The sequence below is a fragment of the Tachyglossus aculeatus genome, chromosome X1 (assembly GCF_015852505.1).
Source record: "Tachyglossus aculeatus isolate mTacAcu1 chromosome X1, mTacAcu1.pri, whole genome shotgun sequence".
NCBI lineage: Eukaryota > Metazoa > Chordata > Mammalia > Monotremata > Tachyglossidae > Tachyglossus > Tachyglossus aculeatus.
The window spans coordinates 113,413,359-113,432,907 of NC_052101.1; the positions used below are offsets into that span (position 1 = coordinate 113,413,359).

Consider the following 19,549-nt stretch of genomic DNA (forward strand, 5'->3'; position numbering starts at 1 on the left):
CTTACTCCCCCCTGCCCCCCACCAGCTTCATTCGTCACCAGAAAGGCAATTTTCCTCGTTGATTGTTTTTCAAATCGGGCTGCATCTCCTGGCCCTCACAGCCTGGAAACTGGTCTGGTGGGGGCCTGAGCTCCAGGAAACCTCAGCATCTCTCAGTTCAAATTTGGTGTTTCTCTCTCCCCTCACCTCTGTTGCTCCCTCAAGTCTGGTTTCTCATGACCTTATTGGGCCATACAATTATTATTAATGGTATTGTCATATTATATTATCAGTCAATCAGATATATTGAGAGCTTACTGTGTGCAGAGCACTGTACTGAGCCTTTGGGAGTGTACAATAGAGTTAGTTAGTTCCCTGCCCACAATGAGCTTATAGTCTAGAGGGAGAGACAGACATTATTATAAAAAATTAATTAAATTATGGATATGTACATAAGTGCTACAGGGCTGAGGGTGGGGTGAATAAGGGGTGCACGTTCTAGTGCAACGGAGTGGAACAAGAATAAATGAAGCCGTAGTTGGGGTAGGCCTCTTGGAAGAGATGTTTTTAATAAGGCTTTGAAGGTGGGGAGAGTGATCGTCTGCCAGATATGAGAAGAGAGGGAGATCCAGGCCAGAGGCAAAATGTGGACAAGGGCTCAGTGGTGAGATACACAGAATCGAAGTATAATAATAATAATAATAATAATAATGGTATTTGTTAAGCACTTACTATGTGCAAAGCACTGTTCTAAGTGCTGGGGGGATACAAGGTGATCAGGTTGTCCCACATGGGGCTCACAGTCTTAATCCCCATTTTGCAGATGAGGGAACTGAGGCCCAGAGAAGTGAAGTGACTTGCCCAAAGTCACACAGCTGACAATTGGCAGAGTTGGGATTTGAACCCATGTCCTCTGACTCCAAAGCCCGAGCTCTTTCCACTGAGCCACACCGCTTCTCTATATAGTATAGTGAGTAGTGAGTAAGTATAGTGGATAGGTTAGCATTAGAGGAGCAAAGCATGTGGACTGGGTTTTAGTAGGAAATCAGTGAGGTAAGGTAGGAGGGGGCAAGGTGATCGGGTGCCTTAAATATTATTATGATTATTACTAATAATAGTAGTTATAATACAAAGAATAACAATTGTGGTGTTTAAGTGCTTATTATGTGTCAAGCACTAGGAAAGAAACAATGCAATCAGATCAGGCACAGTCCCTGGGGTGCATGGTCTAGAAGGGAGGAGGACCAGGTATTGAATCCCCATTTTACTGATGAGGAAACTAAGGCCCAGAGGGGTTTTTTTTGGTTGGTTTGAATAAGGCTTTTTTATGCTATCTGTTAAGCACTTACTATGTGCCAGATGGCTAATCAGGCTAGACACAGTCATCTTCCCACAAGGGGTTCACAGTCTTAATCTCCATTTTTACCGATGAGGTAACTAAGGCACAGAGAAGTAAAATGACTTGCCCAAGGTCACACCGCAGACAAGTGGTGGAGCAGGATTAGAACCCAGGGCCTTCTGATTCCCAGACCTGTGCTCTATCCACTAGGCCATGCTGGTTAAGTGACTTGCCCAAGGTCACCCAACAGGTAAGTGGTTTTAATCCTGGCTCTGACACTTGCCTGCTGTGTAACCTTGGGCAAGTTATTTCACTTCTCTTTGCCTTGGTTTCCTAATCTGTAAAATGGGGATAAAATACTCAATCACCCTCCCTTTCAGATTGTGAGCCTGATACGAGACAGGGACTGAGTTTGACCCAGTGATCTTGTATCTACCCCAGCATTTAGTACAGTGCTTGACACATAGTAAGTGCTTAACAAATATTATTATTGTTATTATGATCATTGGGCAGATCAGGGATTAGAACCCAATTCTCCTGACTCCCAATCCTGTGCTCTTTCCACTAGGTAACACTCCTTAGAGTTGATGTGTGAGGCTAGGCCACGGGTGTGGCAAAGATGGTTCTCATCATGGGCTGTAGGCCATTTGGGAGTTGTGGTCTGGTTTGGTAGATGGAGACTTAATAATAATAATAGCAATAATAATAATAATAATAGTATTAAGCACTTATTGTGTGCCAGACACTGTATCCACCCCAGTGCTTCTAATGGGGATGAAACACACATACGCACACAAAGAGAATAATAGGCTGTGGGCTCTGGTGGAGGGATAGAGGAAGGAGCCCTTGAGGAGTTGACAGTCCGATGGGAGAGGTAAAACACACACACATAGTCCCTGCCCTTGAAATGCTGACACTCTAATGGAGAGACGGGATATTTTCTGTTCTAGGAGCAAGGGTAGGGATGGAGGGAGGACAGACATGTGGATCCAAAACACAAGGTTTTCAGGACAGCAGAGGAGGGAGAGTGGCATCAGAGGATGCAGTGTCTAAAGAAAGAGCATTGGGGTAAACTGACTGGACAGAAAAGCCGGCTCTACCTCTGTGTGGGCCTGAGCTCCTGTCTGGAGCAGTCTGCTACATCTTTCCTGGGCCCCCTCAGACCTTCCCAGCAGAGAATAGAAGAAAAATATCATTGATTGGTTGATTTTTTTTTGGTTTGTTTTGTTTTATGGTATTTGTTAAACATTTACTATGTGCCAGGCGGAGGATTGGACAAAGTCCTTGCCCCACATAGGGCTTACAGCCTTTATCCCCATTTTACAGATGAGGTAACTAAGGCATAGAGAAGTTAAATGATTTGCCCAAGGTCATACAGCAGATAAGTGACAGAGCCAGGATTAGATTGATTTTTTTTCCTGCCTTCAGGACATCACTACCTGGATGTCCCAACACCTCCAATTAAACATGTCCAAAACAGAACTCCTTATCTTCCCACCCAAAATCTGTCCTCCCTGGTCTTTCCCATCATTGTTGTCACCACCAATACCCTCCCAGTCTCACAAGCCTTGACATTATCCTCGGACTCATCTTTCTCATTCAACCCACTTATTCAGTCCATCACCAAATCCTGTTGGTTTTACTTTCACAACATAACCAAACTCCGCCTTCTTCTCTCCATCCAAACCGCTACTTGGCTCAGTGGAAAGAGCCCGGGCTTTGGAGTCAGAGGTCATAGGTTCAAATCCCAGCTCTGCCACTTGTTAGCTGTGTGACTTTGGACAAGTCACTTCACTTCTCTGTGCCTCAGTTCCCTCATCTGTAAAATGGGGATTAAGACTGTGAGCCCCATGTGGGACAACCTGATCACCTTGTAACCTCCCCAGCGCTTAGAACAGTGCTTTGTACATAGTAAGCGCTTAATAAATGCCATTATTATTATTATTACCATGTTGATCCAAGCACTTACCCTACCCCTTGACTACTACCATCCTGTGTCTTGCCTACTGACTGCGTCGGCCTCCTTGCTGGCAGCCCTGCCTCCTGTCTCGCCCCACTGTAGTCCTTACTTTACTCTGCTACCCAGATCATTTTAATTAAAAACGTTCAATCCATGTTTCCCCGCTCCTCAAGGACCTTCAGTGATCGTTCATCCACCTCCGCATCAAACAGAAACTCCTCACCATCGGCTTTAAAGCATTCAATCAGTACGCCCCCTCCTACCTTACCTCACTGATTTCTTACTACAACCCAGCCCGCAAAGTTTGCTCCTCTAATGCCAGCCTACTCACTGCACCTCGATCTCGTCTATCTCAACGCCGACCCCTCGCCCACATCCTCCATCTCCATCTTCATATCTGAAAGACGATTACTCTCCCCACCTTCAAAGCCTTATTAAAATCACATCTCCTCCAAGAGGACTTCCCCAACTTAGCCTTCATTTCTCCTAATCCTTTTCCCCTCTGCGCTGCCTCTGCATTTGGATTTGTACTCTTGAAGCACTTGATATTCACTCTGCACCCGAACCTTCAGCCCCATTGCACTTATGTAAATATCCATAATTTATTTTAATGTCTGCCGCCCCCTCTATACTGTAAGCTCCCTGTGGGCAAGAAGCATGTCTAATAACTCTATTGTATTGGACTCTCCCAAGTGCTTAGGAGAGTACTCTGCACAAAGTAAGCAGTATGGCCAAGTGGATAGAGCACAGGCCTGGGAGTCAGAAGGAACTGGGTTCCAATCCCGGCTCTGCCACTGGTCTGCTGTGTGATCTTGGGCAAGTCACTTCACTTCTCTGTGTCTCAGCTACCTCATCTGTAAAATGGGGATTAAGATTAAGATTGTGAGGTCCTTCTGGGACAGGGACTGTGTCCAACCTGATTAGCTTGTAGTATCTACTCCAGGGCTTAGTACAGTGCCTGGCACATAGTGAGCACTTAACAAATACCATAAAAAAGGAAAGCAAATGCTCAATAAATAACATCGATTGATGGATCAATTGATTGAGCCTTCAGATCGGACATAAAGCGATGCAATTCCCTTGAGGTCTGGCCAACTATGTATGAAAGGCAGGGGAAGCAAAGACTTGGTTTCTGCAGTTCTCTGGGCACAGGCCTCCAGGGAAGCAGAGTGAGCTTGTCAGAAACTTTATGCTCATATCCCCTGGAAGCTCATTAAGTGGATGCAGAACAGGGGAGTTTATTCTGGGCCCTGGTCTTTTCCCCTCTCCCTGTGGGGGCTGCAGAATGGAGCCTTTAAATTGTTTTTCTCACTTTTCCAAGCAAGGAAAGGGTCCAAACAGAAAACTGTGACTTCTTTTTCCTGCCCCTTTATCCATTCTCCAGCTCAAACTCTCTCCTCCAGACCTTGTTTCTTTGTCGTTCATTCATTTAATCGTATTTATAGAGCACTTACTCTGTGCAGAGCACTGTACTAAGCTCTTGGGAGAGAACAATAAGATAATAAACAGACACATTCCCTGTCCACAATGAGCTTACAGTCTAGAGGTGGGAAGACAGACATTAATATGAAAAAAAAATTACAGACATATACATAAGTGCTTTGGGGCTGGGAATGGGGAAGAACAAAAGGAGCAAATCAGGGCGATGCAGAAGGGAGTGGGAGAAGAGGAAAGGGAGGGCTTAATCAGGGAAGGCCTCCTGGAGGAGATGAATATCATGGTGCTTAAGGGGTAACAGCCAAATTAGTAGTCAATACAGAGGGGAGAGCAGATAGAGAAAATAAAGGATTTAGTCTGGGAAGGCCTCTTGGAGGAGATGTGATTTTCGGAGGGCTTTGAACGGAGGGAGAGTGGTGGTCTGCCACATATGAAGAGGGAGGGAGTTCCAGGCCAGCGGGAGAAAATGGGCAAGGGGTCGGTGGTGCGACAGATGAGATCGAGGTACAGAGATTAGGTTGTTGGTGTTACAGTGAAATGTGCAGATTGGGTTGTAGTAAGAGATCAGTGAGGTAAGGTAGGAGGGGGAGAGCTGAGTGAATGCTTTAATGCCCAATGTTCAGGAGTTTCTGTTTAATGCAGAGGTGGATGGGCAATGATTGGAGGTTTTGGAGGAGTGGGGAGATATGGACTGAAAGGTTTTTCAGAAAAATGATTCAGGCAGCAGAGTGAAGTATGGACTGGGGTGTGGAGGGACAGTTGGCAGGAAGGTCAGTGAGGAGGCTGATGCAGTAATCAAGGCGGAACAGGATAAGTGCTCAGATTAACATGGTAGCAGTTTGGATGGAGAAGAAAGGTTAGATTCTAGAGATGCTGTGAAGGTAGAACAGACAGGATTTGGTGACAGATTGAATGTGTGGGTTGAATGAGAGACATGAGTCAAGGATAATGCCAAGGTTATGGTCCTGTGAGACAGGGAGGATGGTGCTGCTGTCTACAGTGATGGGAAAGTCAGGGGGAGGACAGGATTTGGGTGGGAAGGTGAGGAGTTTTGTTTTGAGGTGTTGGCTGGCTTTGATCCCTTAGATTGCTCTCTGCATCTCTGACTGTCCTTGGAATCTTCCAGCGTGGGCCATTTCTTAATCTTTACCACCTTGAACACTCAATCGAGCAACAGAAAGCCCAGTGAAGGGTGTGGAGCCAGGTCAGCAGGTCAAATGTTGGGGATGCCCAGTGCTTTACCCCCTCAGACAGGCATGGACAGTGGCTGTGTGTGTGTGTGTGTGTGTGTGTGTGTGTGTGTGTGTGTGTGTGTGTGCGCGCGCGCGTGCCTGCCTGCCTGTCTACTTGTTTTGTTTTGTTGTCTGTCTCCCCCCTTCTAGATTGTGAGCCCACTATTGGGTAGCGATTGTTTCTATTTGTTGCTGAATTGTACTTTCCAAGCACTTAGTACAGTGCTCTGCACACTGTAAGCGCTCAATAAATATGATTGAATTAATGAAGAATGTGTGTGCATCTCCTGTCTTTTCCTTCAGTCCCTCCCTGCAGCATTCCCTCACAGGGAGTTCAAGGAGCTGAACCCGAGCTAGCTGACCAACTGAGGATTTTTTTTTAATGGTATTTGTTAAGCACTTACCATGTGGCAGGCACTGTTCTAAGAGCCGGGGTATATAGATACAAGGTAATCAGGTTGGACACAGTCCCTGTCCCACATGGGGCTCACAGTTGTAATCCCCATTTTACAGATGAGGTAACTGAGGCCCAGAGAAGTGAAGCAACTTATCCAAGGTCACTCAGCAAACAAGTGGTGGAGCTGAGACTAGAACCCAGGTCCTTCTGACTCCCAGGACGGTACTCTATCCATTAGACCTCACTGCTTCTCTGTCAAGCAGTTGTTAAGCAGTTCCACTGGCCAGACTGGGTACCTCGCCCTGGATTGGCAGGGCCCACGGCCATTCAGGCAGGTGTGGGTTTCCTGAAAGGAAAAAAACTGTCCTTTTGTCTCTTATGTTTCTGGTCCAGGGGTGCCACCTCGGTTGTGTTCTACTGTGAAGACAAAGGGACGCGGGAACCCTACGCTGCCAAGATCCTGAAGAAGACAGTAAGTCGCCGAGAAATCCCCAAACCTCAGCAGAAATCTTTCCCTCCCCTTCCCCTGCCCTTCCCCTTTTAGGGGCTCACAGCTAGATCAGGGATCTAGCTGGAATCAATGTCTATGCATCTCTCCCCAGCACACAGTACCTACTCCCACTCCCTTCTGCGTCACCCTGACTTGCTCCCTTTATTCATCTCCCCTCCCAGCCCCACAGCACTTATGTACATGTCTATAATTTATTTATATTAATGTCTATCTCCCCCTCTAGATTGTAAACTCATTGTGGGAAGGGAATGTGACTGTTTATTATTATAGTGTACTCTCCCAAGCGCTTAGTACAGTGCTCTGATTGACTGACTGGCACTCAATTACTAAGAGAATTGTTAAGAGAAGCAGTGGGACTTAGTGGATAGAGCAAGGGCCTGGGAGTCAGAAGGTCATGACTCTAATCCTGATTCTGCCACCTGTCTGCTGTGTGACCTTGGGCAAGTCACTTCACTTCTCTGGGCCTCAGTTACCTCATTTGTAAAATGGGGATTAAGAGCATGAGCTGGACAGTGTCCAACCTAACTTGTATCTACCCCAGCTCTTAGAATAGTGCTTGGCACATAGTAAGCACTTAACAAATACCATAATAATAATAATTATTATTATTATTAATAATAATTGCTAGTTCGTAATGATTAACAAGTACTTTATCACACACACACACACACACACACACACACACACACACACACACACACACACACACACACACACACACATGCAGACTCTGCCCACTGCTCCCTGTTTGGCTCATTCACATATTTCACATGCAGACACACACATGCACACACATGCACACAGACATTCATGTGCTCTCAGCCATATCCACATGTGTGCACACACACACACACACACACACACACACCCCTGTACATCCCCCAGCCCCATTTGCACATTGACTCCTGTACCCACAAGCGGCTTGTAGCATTTATAAACACGTAGGGCCAGTAGGAGTCATCAGCCAGCAGGAGCCATCAATGGCAGTTTGTGGGGGTCCTGCTGACTGGGGACCCACCATGCACCCCCAAAGATTGCCTTTGGTTGTTTACAATGGGTAGCAGCAGAGCATGTCCTGGACAGGAAGAGGCTGGGGTGGGGTGGGGTTGGAGGTTGGCGGGGGCAGCCGAGTCAGTCTGCTCTGTCAAAAAGGCACATCTGATTCATGTTAGTATGTTGGGAAGGGAGAGAAGGGCTCAGGTCTTTCCCTTGTGTTGTAGCGTACAGTGCTCTCCCAAGTGCCTATTACTGCACACACAGTAGGTACTCAATAAATTCAAACTTACGAATGAATGAAAATGTCAGAGACGTTGAGAGATCCTCCTAGATGAGGTGTGGCACTGCAGGCACCCCTCTATTTTAGTTGGCGCCCCCAGGCCGGGCTAACCAGGCAGTTGGGCTACCACCCCAGAGACTTTTGAAGCATTTCATGATAACTGTGGGATCGGTTAAGCACTTACTATATGCCAAGCACTGGAGTAGAGATGAGATGAGCAGAGTGGACCCAGTCCCTATCCCACAGGGGTTCACAGGTACTGAATTTCCCTTCCTCGTATGAGGAAACTGATACACAGAGAAGTTAAATAACTTTCCCAAGGTCACACAGTATTTGCTCAGTGGTCTAAAGGAAAAGCTTGTACTTTTCCAGAAGGAATTGTAGGGAGCAACGGGCTCTCTTGCTGGCTTGCAGGGCTATTCCTAGGGAGAGGGACCCAGGCCCGTGGGGTAGGAATGAATCACTAGACTGTGAGCCCACTGTTGGGTAGGGACCATCTCTATATGTTGCCAACTTGTACTTCCCAAGCACTTAGTACAGTGCTCTGCACACAGTAAGCGCTCAATAAATACGATTGAATGAATGAATGAATCACTTTCCGTCTCCCCACCCCCAGTGCTCATCTGCAGGGGTGAAGTCTCCTCGGGCCCAGAGCTCCAATCTACTCGGCCTCAGGGGTGGGCACTCTGCCTTCTCCAAGCTCTCAGTACAGTGCTCTGCACACAGTAAGCACTCCATAAATGTGATTAATTGATTGATTGATTCCCTGGAAATTCTACTTATTGGCCTTGCATCCTGGAACTTTTCCAAGCCTGCTAGTAGGAGGGATAAGGCAGAGTCCATTCATCATCTTTCCCATTTCATCTTCCTGGGGCAGCAGCGGCTTGATGCCCTTCAACTATCCAGAAAACGAAAAAGATTTTCTGTGTCATCCTCTTTTTTTTTTTAGATTGACAAAAAGATCATAAGGACCGAAATTGGAGTTTTACTGAGGCTCTCACATCCAAATATTGTAAGTAGAAGCCGTGCTCCCCTTCCCCTGGCACTTCTGATGATTCAGTATGGTGTTTGCATTCCTGAAGCTGCCTCAAAAAAGGATCCTTCCGCCAGCCTATACCAACCCCTGGCTCCCACCCACGAAATCCCCGTGTCCCAGATTTCGGAGGAGCGGGAGGCGGGAGAAAGGGGCAAGAGGGAGGAGGAGGACGATGGAGATGGTGACCAAGAGGAGAAGGAGGAGGGCAAGACTTTACTTGTCAACAGGCAGGGTGGGAGGTGGACATCGGGGGGCATGCCATGTCCCCCCTGGTTTCACCTGGAAGTGGAATTTGCCAAGCTAGTGCATGTCTGGCCATGTGGCACTCAGAGGCCATTGGGTGGGCAGCTGGCAGGGAATTTGAAGAGCATAACCCCTTGCTAGTATGGTAGCTCCAACCTTAAATAGCTCCTCCCTGGACAGAGGCTCTGGTTCCATCAATCCCAGGTTCATATGACCCTACCCCAAGTGGATGGGTTGAGACATTGACCCAGTTCATTCAGGTGAACAGCCTACAAGGAGGAAAATGAGGGGATCTGAGACCTGAATTGATCTCGATTGGCTGTCTATACAGCTCAGGTTCACTGGTTAATTGCTCAGCTCCTGACTTCCCTAAATTGATAAGCCTAGACAGTTTGGGACAGGCCCACGGGATTCTGTCTCCAACAGCAGCACCATCTAATACCCTTCACTTTCTCCTCGACGTCCCCCTAGTGACCCATCATGGGCTGTTTACCTCCCTCTGGCTTATAAACGCGGTGGGATCTGAGCTGGGGACAGGAGTAGAACCGGATTAAGGCTTTGAGAATCCTTCTTCTTAGGTGCCGTCGAATCATTGCCAATTCATAAGCAAATTTATGGCTCTTTTTCCGTGGAGTTTTCTTGGTAAAGATACAGAAGTGGTTTACCATTGCCTTCTTCTGCACAGTAAAAACTTAAGGCTCTGCCGTTGTCTTTGATCAACATTTTGATCTCTTGATCATCTGCCTTTGACTCTTTCCCATACTGATGCTGCCCAGCACAGGTGAATCAACTTTTATGCTTCGGCTTAGACCTTTCCATTATGGATAACCCTGATGAGAGAGTATCTCTCAATGGCGTAGCTCTAGGCTTTATTAGTATATGCAAACTCTCCTGCCACGGTGAGGCTTGATTCACAGAGAGTTGAGAGGCCTGGGGAGATGTAATATGGAGGTGGAGAGAAAGAGGAGAACTCGGGTGATGATGGGAAGTGGGGAAAAGGATGGGGGAAGAGGAGGGGAAGACAAATGGAAAAGGTAGAAAGTATTTGTCATTCCTCTGCCTCATCATTGTCAACATCACTGCTGCCAGCCAAGAGGACAAGCCAGCTGGGCTGGACCCACTTCTGCTTGGGCAGGGACAGTCCAACCTTGGGAAGTGGCGGTGGCTCAGTGGATCGGCTTGTGGGGGCTCTAGAGCCCAGAACCTCCCCACCTCAGTCAGGCAACCTGAGTTCTAATTCTGACTCTACTGCTTATCTTCTGGATGACCTTGGGCAAGTCACTTCACTTCTCTGTGCCTCAGTTTTCTCATCTGTAAACTGGGGATTCAGTACCTTGCTCTATTGGATAGAGCATGGGCCTGGGAATCAGGAGGACCTGGTTTCTAATCTCAACTCTGCCACTTGTCTGCTGTGTGAACCTGGGCAAGTCATTTCACTTCTCTGGGCTTCATTTACCTCATCTGCAAAATGGGGATTAAGACTGTGAGCTCCATGTGGGGCATGGACTGTGTCCAGTCTGATCAGCTGTTCTAACTCAGCATTTAGTACAGTGCCTGGCTCATAGTAAGTGCTTGAGACATATCAAATATTATTATTGTTTGATCACTTAATCATCTGCCTTTGACTCCTTCCTATGCCGCTATTGTCCAGCACAGGTGAATCAACTTTGACGCTTCAGCTTAGGCCTTTCCATTATGGTAACCCTGATGAGAGAGTAGCTCTAAGCTTTATTATTATTTTATTGTTATTATTATTATTATCAGGACAGGCTGGGGAAGAGATCACAGCTGCTTCTGCAATTCAGGGGCCAAACTGCAGGCTCAGGGAGAAGAATGAAGCTCTGCTCTGGCCCTCTCCAGTTCCAAGGGGCAGGGGGAGCTTGTTCCAGTTACTCACCCTGCCCCAAAAAAGCTTGGGGACTCCCCTCAGTTTCAAGGAGCAGGGGACCACCTTCCCCTCATTGAATTGGCTACCTGATCATGACTCCTGCTCCCCTTCCTAAATCTGATCCTGTCTGGAGGAGGGGAGGTTTTTTTTTTTAAATTAAATGGTATATATTAAGTGCTTACTATGTGCCGGTCACTGTACTAAGCACTGGGGTAGATACAAATTAATCAGGTTAGACACAGCCCCTGCCCCACAGGGGGCTCACAGTCTTCATCCCCATTTTACAGTTGAGGGAACTGAGGCACAGAGAACATAAGTGACTTGCCCAAGGTTGCACAGCAGACAAGTGGTGGAGTCAGGATTAGAACCCAGGTCCTTCTGACTCCCAGGCCCGTGCCCTTTTCTTTAGGATGCCTTAGCCCTGATCATCTTGTGTCAAAGAGACCCTCAGACACCGGCAGTCAGAAATTGCCGACATTGCCCTAGAGAAGTGGAAAGAAGAATCCTAGTCAGCTCCCATGTGAGGGGAAGCTGCTGCCTGGATCCTGTCTGGCATTATTCAAGCCGCCTGCCCAGATTATCTCCTGGCCCAGAGCCTGTGTCAAGAGTGATGGTCGAGAAAAAGCCCCAGGCAATGAGAAAAATATAAAGGCCATCTCCCTCTACCACCTGGCTCTGGGAGGGTTTGGTTGAGGGGGATGGGAGGGCTGCTTTCTGCCAAGGGCAGCAGCGAGGAGTGAGGTGCAGATGTAAGCCAGAGACAGGGGAGATAACGGTAGGCAGGCAGGCTGGGACAGCATGTGATCTGAGGGAGCAGATATAATTACAAGGCAAGTTGGCCATGGGAAAGGAGACAGGGTCGGGGGACAGGATATCAATCAATCAACCAGTCAGTCAAATTTATTGAGTGCTTACTGTCTGCAGAGCACTGTACTAAGCGCTTGGGAGAGTACAACATAACAATATAGCAGACTCATTCCCTGCCCGTAATGAGGTTACAGTTTAGAGGAGAAGGCAGACATTAATATAAATTAATACATTTTGGGTATGTACATAAGTGCAGTGGGACTGGGGTGGGGGATGAATAAAGGGAGCAAGTCGGGGAGGGGTGACGCAGAAGGGAGTGGGAAAAGATGAAATGAGGGCTTAGTCATGGAAGGCCTCTTGGAAGAAATGTGCCTTCAATAAGGCTTTGATGGTGGACAATAAGGCTTTGAAGGTGGGGAGAGTAATTGTCAGGTAGGAAGAGGGAGGGCATTCCAGGCCAGAGGCAGGATGTGGGCGAGAGGGCTGTGGCAAGATAGACAAGATTGAGGTACAGCGAGGAGGTTGGCATTAGAGGAGCAAAGTGTGCAGCCTGGAGCAAAGTAAGTTAGGAGGGGGCAAGGTGATTGAGTGCTTTAAAGCCGAGGGTAAGGAGTTCCTGTTTGATGCGGAGTTGTATGGGCAACCACTGGAGGTTCTTGAGGAATGGGGAAGCATGGTCTGAATGTTTTTGTAGAATAATGATCCAGGCAGCAGAGTGAAATATAGACTGGAGTGGGGAAAACTAGGAGGCAGTGAGGTCAGCAAGGAGGCTGATAATCAATCAGTAATCAAGGTGGGATAGAATAAGTGCTTGGATTGACGTGGTAGCAGTTGGGATAGAGAGGAAAGGGTGAATTTTAGCGATATTGTGACGGTTGAACGAACAAGATTTAGCGTTAGATTGAATATGTGGGTTGAATGAGAGAGAGGAGTCAAGGATAACACCAAGGTTATGGGCTAGTAACACAGGAATGATGGTGGTGCTGTCTACAGTGATGAGAAAGTCAGGGGGAGGACAGGGTTTGTGTGGGAAGATAAGGAGTTCTGTTTTGGACATGTTAAGCGTGAGGTGACGTGAGGATATCCAAGTAGAGATGTCTTGAAGGCAGGAGGAAAGACGAAACTGAAGAGAGGGAGAGAGATCAGGGCTGGAGATTTAGATTTGAGAATCATCCACATAGAGGTGATAGTTGAAGCCATAGGAGTGAATGAGTTTTCCAAGGGAATGGGTTTAGATGGAGAATCGAAGGGGACCCAGAACTGAACCTTGAAGGACTCCCACCTTGAGGGTAGGAGGCAGAGGAGGAACCTGCAAAAGGGGTTGGGAGTGAGCGGCCAGAAAGATAGGAGGAGGACCAGGAGTGGACAGTGTCCATGAAGCCGAAGTTGGATAATGTTTCCAGGAGAAGGGGGTGGTCAACAGTGTTGAAGGCAGCTGAGAGGCCGAAGAGAATTAGGATGGAGTAGAGGCCGTTTGATTTGACAAGAAGGAGATCACTCGTGACCTTTGAGAGGTGGTTTCTGTGGAATGAAGGGGACAGAAGTCAGATTGGAGGGAGTCAAGAAGAGAATTGGAGGAGAGGAACTGGAGACAGCAGGTATAGACAACTCATTCAAGGAGTTTGGAGAAGAACAGTAGGAGAGAGTTGGGGTGATAACTGGAGGGAACCGTGGGGTCAAGGGAGGGCTGTTTTAGGATAGGGGAGACATGAACATGACATGAGCATGCTCTCACTGGGAACACCCCAGCAAAACAGAAAAATGGGGCTGCTCCATCCCTACCCATGCTCCTCCACAGTGTGGCCTAGTGGATAGAGCCAGAGGCTTGGGGGATGGACCTAGGTTCTAATCCCAGATATGCCCCTTGTCTGCTCTGTGACCTTGGGCAAGTCACTTCACTCCTCGGGGCCTCAGTTCCCTCATCTGTTAAATGGGGATTAAAACTGTGAGCCCAATGTGGGACAGGTACTGTGTCCAACCCAATTTGCGTATATCTACCCCAGTGCTTAGTACAGTCAATCAATCAATCAATCAATCAATCGTATTTATTGAGCGCTTACTATGTGCAGAGCACTGTACTAAGTGCTTGGGAAGTACAAATTGGCAACATATAGAGACAGTCCCTACCCAACAGTGGGCTCACAGTCTAAAAGGGGGAGACAGAGAACAAAACCAAACATACTAACAAAATAAAATAAATAGAATAGATATGTACAAGTAAAATAAATAGAGTAATAAATATGTACAAACATATATACATATATACAGGTGCTGTGGGGAAGGGAAGGAGGTAAGATGGGGGGGATGGAGAGGGGGACGAGGGGGAGAGGAAGGAAGGGGCTTAGTCTGGGAAGGCCTCCTGGAGGAGGTGAGCTCTCAGCAGGGCCTTGAAGGGAGGAAGAGAGCTAGCTTGGCGGATGGGCAGAGGGAGGGCATTCCAGGCCCGGGGGATGACGTGGGCCGGGGGTCGATGGCGGGACAGGCGAGAACGAGGTACGGTGAGGACAGTGATACAGTGGTACAGTGCCGGCACATAGTGAGAGCTTAACAAATACCACAATTATAACTAATAATAATAAATGTCGAGGATCTCCAAAGTTGACTTGGTCCCCCCGGCAGCAGTGTGGAGGGGGCCACCCTGTGCCCTGGGGCTGGTTCTGCCAATGGACTCAGGCAGACAGGGCTGTTCAGTGGCTTTTGCAGGGTTTTTTAGGTATTTAAGTGTTTACTGTGTGCCAAACACTGTTCTAAGCTCTGGGGTAGGTACAAATTAATTAGGTCGGACACAGTCCCTGTCCCAAATGGGGCTCATGGTCTAAGTAAGAGGGAGAACATTCATTCATTCAATCGTATTTATTGAGCACTTACTGTGTGCGGAGCACTGTACTAAGCACTTGGAAAGTACAGTTCAGCAATAAAGAGAGACAATCCCTGCCCACACCGGGCTTACAGTCTAGAAGATACAATTGGGGAAACTGAGGCACAGAGGAGTGACTTGCCCAAGGTCACACAACCAACAATTGATGGAATCAAGACTAGAACCCAGGTCTGCCCTTCCCTTTCCACCCAAATGGGCACCACTCTGGTTTGTTTTGTTTGTTTTGTTTTTATGGTATTTGTTAAGTTCTTATTATGTGCCAGGCACTGTTCTTAGCACTGGGGTAGATAAGTCCCGACTCTGCTGCTTGTCAGCTGTGTGGCTTTGGGCAAGTCGCTTAACTTCTTTGGGCCTCAGTTACCTCATCTGTAAAATGGGGATTAAGACTGTGAGCCCCACGTGGGACAACCTGATCACCTTGTATCCTCCCCAGCACTTAGAACAGTGTTTTGCATATAGTAAGCGTTTAACAAATGCCATCATTATAATTATTATTATTATTAAGTTAATCAGATTGGACAGAGTCCCTGTCCCACACATGGTTCACAGTCTTAATCCCCATTTTACAGATGAGGTAACTGAGGCACAGAGAATTAAGTGACTTGCTCAAGGTCATTCAGCAAGCAATTGGCAGAGCCGAGATTAGAACCCGGGTCTGCCCCTCCCTTTCCACCCAAATGGGCACCATTCTGGTTCATTCCTATCCAGCCCCATCAGTATCATCAGTAGCAGCCTTCTCTGGATCCCACCGCATCCTCCAGCTACCGCCCCTTGGCCCCACTCTCATTCCTGCCCAAACTCCTTGAACAGATTGTGCACATGCTGCCTTCACTTCCTCTCTTCCAACTCTCTTTTACAGCCAGTGCAACCTGGTTTCCACTCCCCTTCAATCCACAGCTGCCACAGTCTCTGAGGTCTCCAGTGGCCTCCAAGTAGCTAGATCTAATGGGTTCTACTTCATTCTAATTCTTGACCCTATTGATCACTCCCTTCTAGAAACACAATCTGAGCTGGATCTCACCAACGTGGTACTCCCCCAACTCTCCTCCTCTGCTCCTTCTCAGTCTCTTTAACTGGCTCAGTCCATCAGTCAATCAATTAGTTGGCAATACCACTAACCCTGTCCCTGAAGTTTGTAATCTTGGTGCCGTCTTTGACTTTTTACTACCTTGTAACCCTCACACTCAGTCTGTCACTAATTCCTCAGTTCTTTCTCCACAGTAACTCTCTACTTTCCACCCAAAATGGGTACCATTCTGGTTCAAGCTCCCATGATCTCCCAATTAGACTACTGCATCAGCCTCCTTACTGGTCCCCCTGCCTCTAGCCTTTCCCCTTTCCAGGCTGTACTACATTCTGCTGCCTGGATCATCTTCCTAAAATGTCATTCAATCAATCAATCAATCATATTAGTGAGTACTTTCTGTGTGCAGAGCACTGTACTAAGCACTTGGGAGAGTACAATGTAACAGACACATTCCCTGCCCATAATAGGCTTACAGTCTAGAGACAAGCTACATTCAGTATCCATCTCTCACCTCCTCAAAAAATTCCAATGGCTTCCCACTTTCCTCCTGACCCCCCCAAGGGAAGCAGCATTACCTAGTGGAAAGAGCATGGGCCTGGGAGTCCGAAGGACCTGGGTTCTAGTCCCTGCTCCACCATTCGTCTGTGGTGTGACCTTGGGCAAGTCACTTAACTTCTCTGTGCCTCTGTTACCTCATTTGTAAAATGGGGATTAACACTGTGAGTCCCATGTGGGACATAGACTGTGTCCAACCTGAATACCTTGCATCTACCCCAGCGCTTAGAAAAGTGTCTGACACATAGTAAGTGCCTAACAAATACCATAAAAAACCCCTTGAACAAGTCACTTAACTTCTCCATGCTTCAGCTTCCTCAACTGTACATTGGGAATTCAATATCTGCTCTCCCTTTTACTTAGACTGTGAGTCCTGTGTGGGGCAGGAACTGTGTCCAACCTGATGATCTTATATGTACTGTAGCGCTTATTACAGTGCTCAGCATATTGGAAGTGCTTACCACATACCACCATTATTAAATACTACCATTGCACTCAGCTGGTGCTCAATAAATACCATTACTACTACCTCTACTACTACTATTAGTTCCCTCTCCCTTCTACTCTTGGATCTGTGACTTTTGATATTTGCCCGACCCTCAGCCTTCATGCACATATCTATAAATTATTTATTTATATTACTGTCTGTCTCTCTCTTTAAACAGTAAGCTCTTTGAGGGCAGAGATTATGTCTACCAACCCTGTTGTAGTGTACTCTCCCAAGCGCCTAGTACAGTGCTCTGTATACAGTAAGTGCCCATTAAATACCATTGATTGATTGATATTATTATTACTACTGTTGTCGATTGCAACACCTAGCATTGCTGCCACTGGCAGGAAGACCAACCAGGATATATGCCATTTGCTGGTGGTTTTTTGCAGGATGAGTGGTTCATTGCTTTATGAAAGAGGGTAGGAGAGATGTGTCTATGGCGTCGCTACAGGTCGGAGACGATTCATTGGCATAAGACGAGGGGAGTAAGGAGGAACTTTGAATATCAGGGTATCTGCTCTTTGCTCAGAATCAAGCATGGAATCAAGCATGGTCTAGTGGATAGAGCACAGGCCTGGGAGTCAGAAAGACCTTGGGCAAGTCACTTCACTTCTCTGAGCCTCTGTTACCTCATCTGTAAAATGGGGATTAAGACTGTGAGCCCCAAGGACAGGAACTGTGACCAATCTGATTAGCTTGTATCTACCCTAGCACTTAGAACATGCTTGACACATAGCAAAGTGCTTAACAAATACCATCATCATTATTATTAAAATGCCCATTGGGCACCGTTTTGGCACTTCCAAAATGGTAAAAGGTGAAAGTGGGAGGGCTGGTTAGAGGGAAGGGGATGGCAAGGGGACAGGCTCATTAAGAAGAGGTGAAACAATAAGAGCCCCTCTCAGGGTCACACCTGGAGAGTTTCCTGTACTCTACCAGTCTTGGCTAAGGGAGGAATAGTCAAGCACAGGCCTACCCATTCCGTTCCTAGCTTGGGCAGTGGCTAGTGAGTGGAAGGCAATCTGCTACAAGTCAAAACTCATCCATACTGGGCAGCAGCATCATGGGAGAGAGTCAAGAGCGGAGACTCAAGTTTACTGCGTGGAAGGCGACAATCATAAACCTGTTTTGTATTTTTACCAAGAAAACTCTATGGATACACCACCAGAATGATTGCAGATGGACAGCGGGGTGTTCTGGGAGAGATGTGTCCGTGGTGTTGCTATGGGTCGGAAACGACTCAATGGCATGAGACAAGACAAAACAATAAGAACAGTAAGCCAAGATGAGACAAGGTCAGATACACAAAGGAAAAACCAAAAAGCAATAGGGAAGTAGGGTACTGTTCAGATTTCCTTAATCCTTCGTTTCGAAAATCTGGGTGTGCTGTATAGCTGACAGCGGCTTGCAGCCTGATCATTTCGGCCCGGTTGATACCGCACGCGTGGAAAGGGTTTTTTTTTCTTTGCCAAGTTTCCTCGGGTCTCAGTTGAATTCTGCCCATGGGTCTGAAGCTCTGGCAGAAGCCAGGCAGGCAACATCTCCACCTAGCGCACACCTCCCTACCTCAATCTCACGTGACCCTCGGTGAGGGGAATGGTGGGAAGCGGGAATGTAACTGCTTCTGAGGTTTGAGTCTCACCCTAACCTTCCCGGAGGTGATGCCATTTGAAGCCCTGTGCCCCAGAGTTTGGAGCTTTGCAGTCTGGCCGGGGGAGACTTTAGGGAGCGCCGAACGCCTCCAACACGGCTGGTCTCTTGCATTTCTATCGCATCTGTCTTCCCGGAGGAGCCTGTGGAGGGCTTCCTTTTATTTTTTTAAAAGGTTTGCAAAGCCTTCATTTGTGCCTCTGAACTGCCTCTCTCTCTGTCTCCCCTTTGGTTTCTAAGCCGAAATGCTGGAACCAGCCGGGCTCCGCCTCTTTTGAAGATCTGAGCTCAAGTCGGCCCCCGCAGGTCCCACGGCATTGACCTTGAGCAAAGCCCTCAATCCACTCTCGCCTCTGCTCCTTTCGTTGAAGAGAGAGGGTCCAAACCCTAAGGCCCAGGCCCCCCTCCCCACAGTTGAGTTTGGTCTTGCTGCCAGGAAGACTGGGTCGAGAGGGGACCAGAGTTGACTTTTAGAAATGCTTTGCCTGGAAGGAAGGTTTCATCTTCACATTCCGCCCACCATGATGCTTTCAACTCGCATGTTTTTGTGTGGGTTTTCCACTTTTCCCCACAGTTCATCCCACTTCCCAAAAGCCACGGACCCGTCTCCCTCCCTGGCTGGGGACGGATGGACAAGACTCTTGAAAGCAGCTGTCCCAAGGGTGGAGGGCCCTTTGGGGCCAAGTTTCCGATTGGAGTGGCCTGGGGCCAGAGGGGAAAGTGGGTGGGGGATGAACAGGCCAGCTATGGAGTGGATATCCTAATGGGGAAAGGGAAGGAGAGTGGCCTAGTGGAATGAGCCCGGGCCTGGGAGTCAGAGGACCTGAGTTCTAATCCCCCC

The 19,549-nt window shown here is 47.7% G+C and overlaps 1 protein-coding gene and 1 non-coding gene across 2 annotated transcripts in view; both read left to right on the top strand.

Moving 5' to 3' along the window:
- The window catches only part of LOC119919524 (calcium/calmodulin-dependent protein kinase type IV-like), a 67,026-nt gene that overhangs the window by 11,125 nt on the left and 36,352 nt on the right, over positions 1–19,549 (top strand). Inside the window, exons 2-3 of the mRNA XM_038740001.1 lie at positions 6,738–6,816; positions 9,081–9,143. Coding sequence (XP_038595929.1) covers positions 6,738–6,816; positions 9,081–9,143 — 142 coding nt within the window. The remainder of the gene's footprint in view (positions 1–6,737; positions 6,817–9,080; positions 9,144–19,549) is intronic.
- Positions 17,954–18,091, top strand: LOC119920360. Its single transcript, XR_005448111.1, has one exon. It is a non-coding gene; the product is annotated as a small nucleolar RNA SNORA7 (small nucleolar RNA).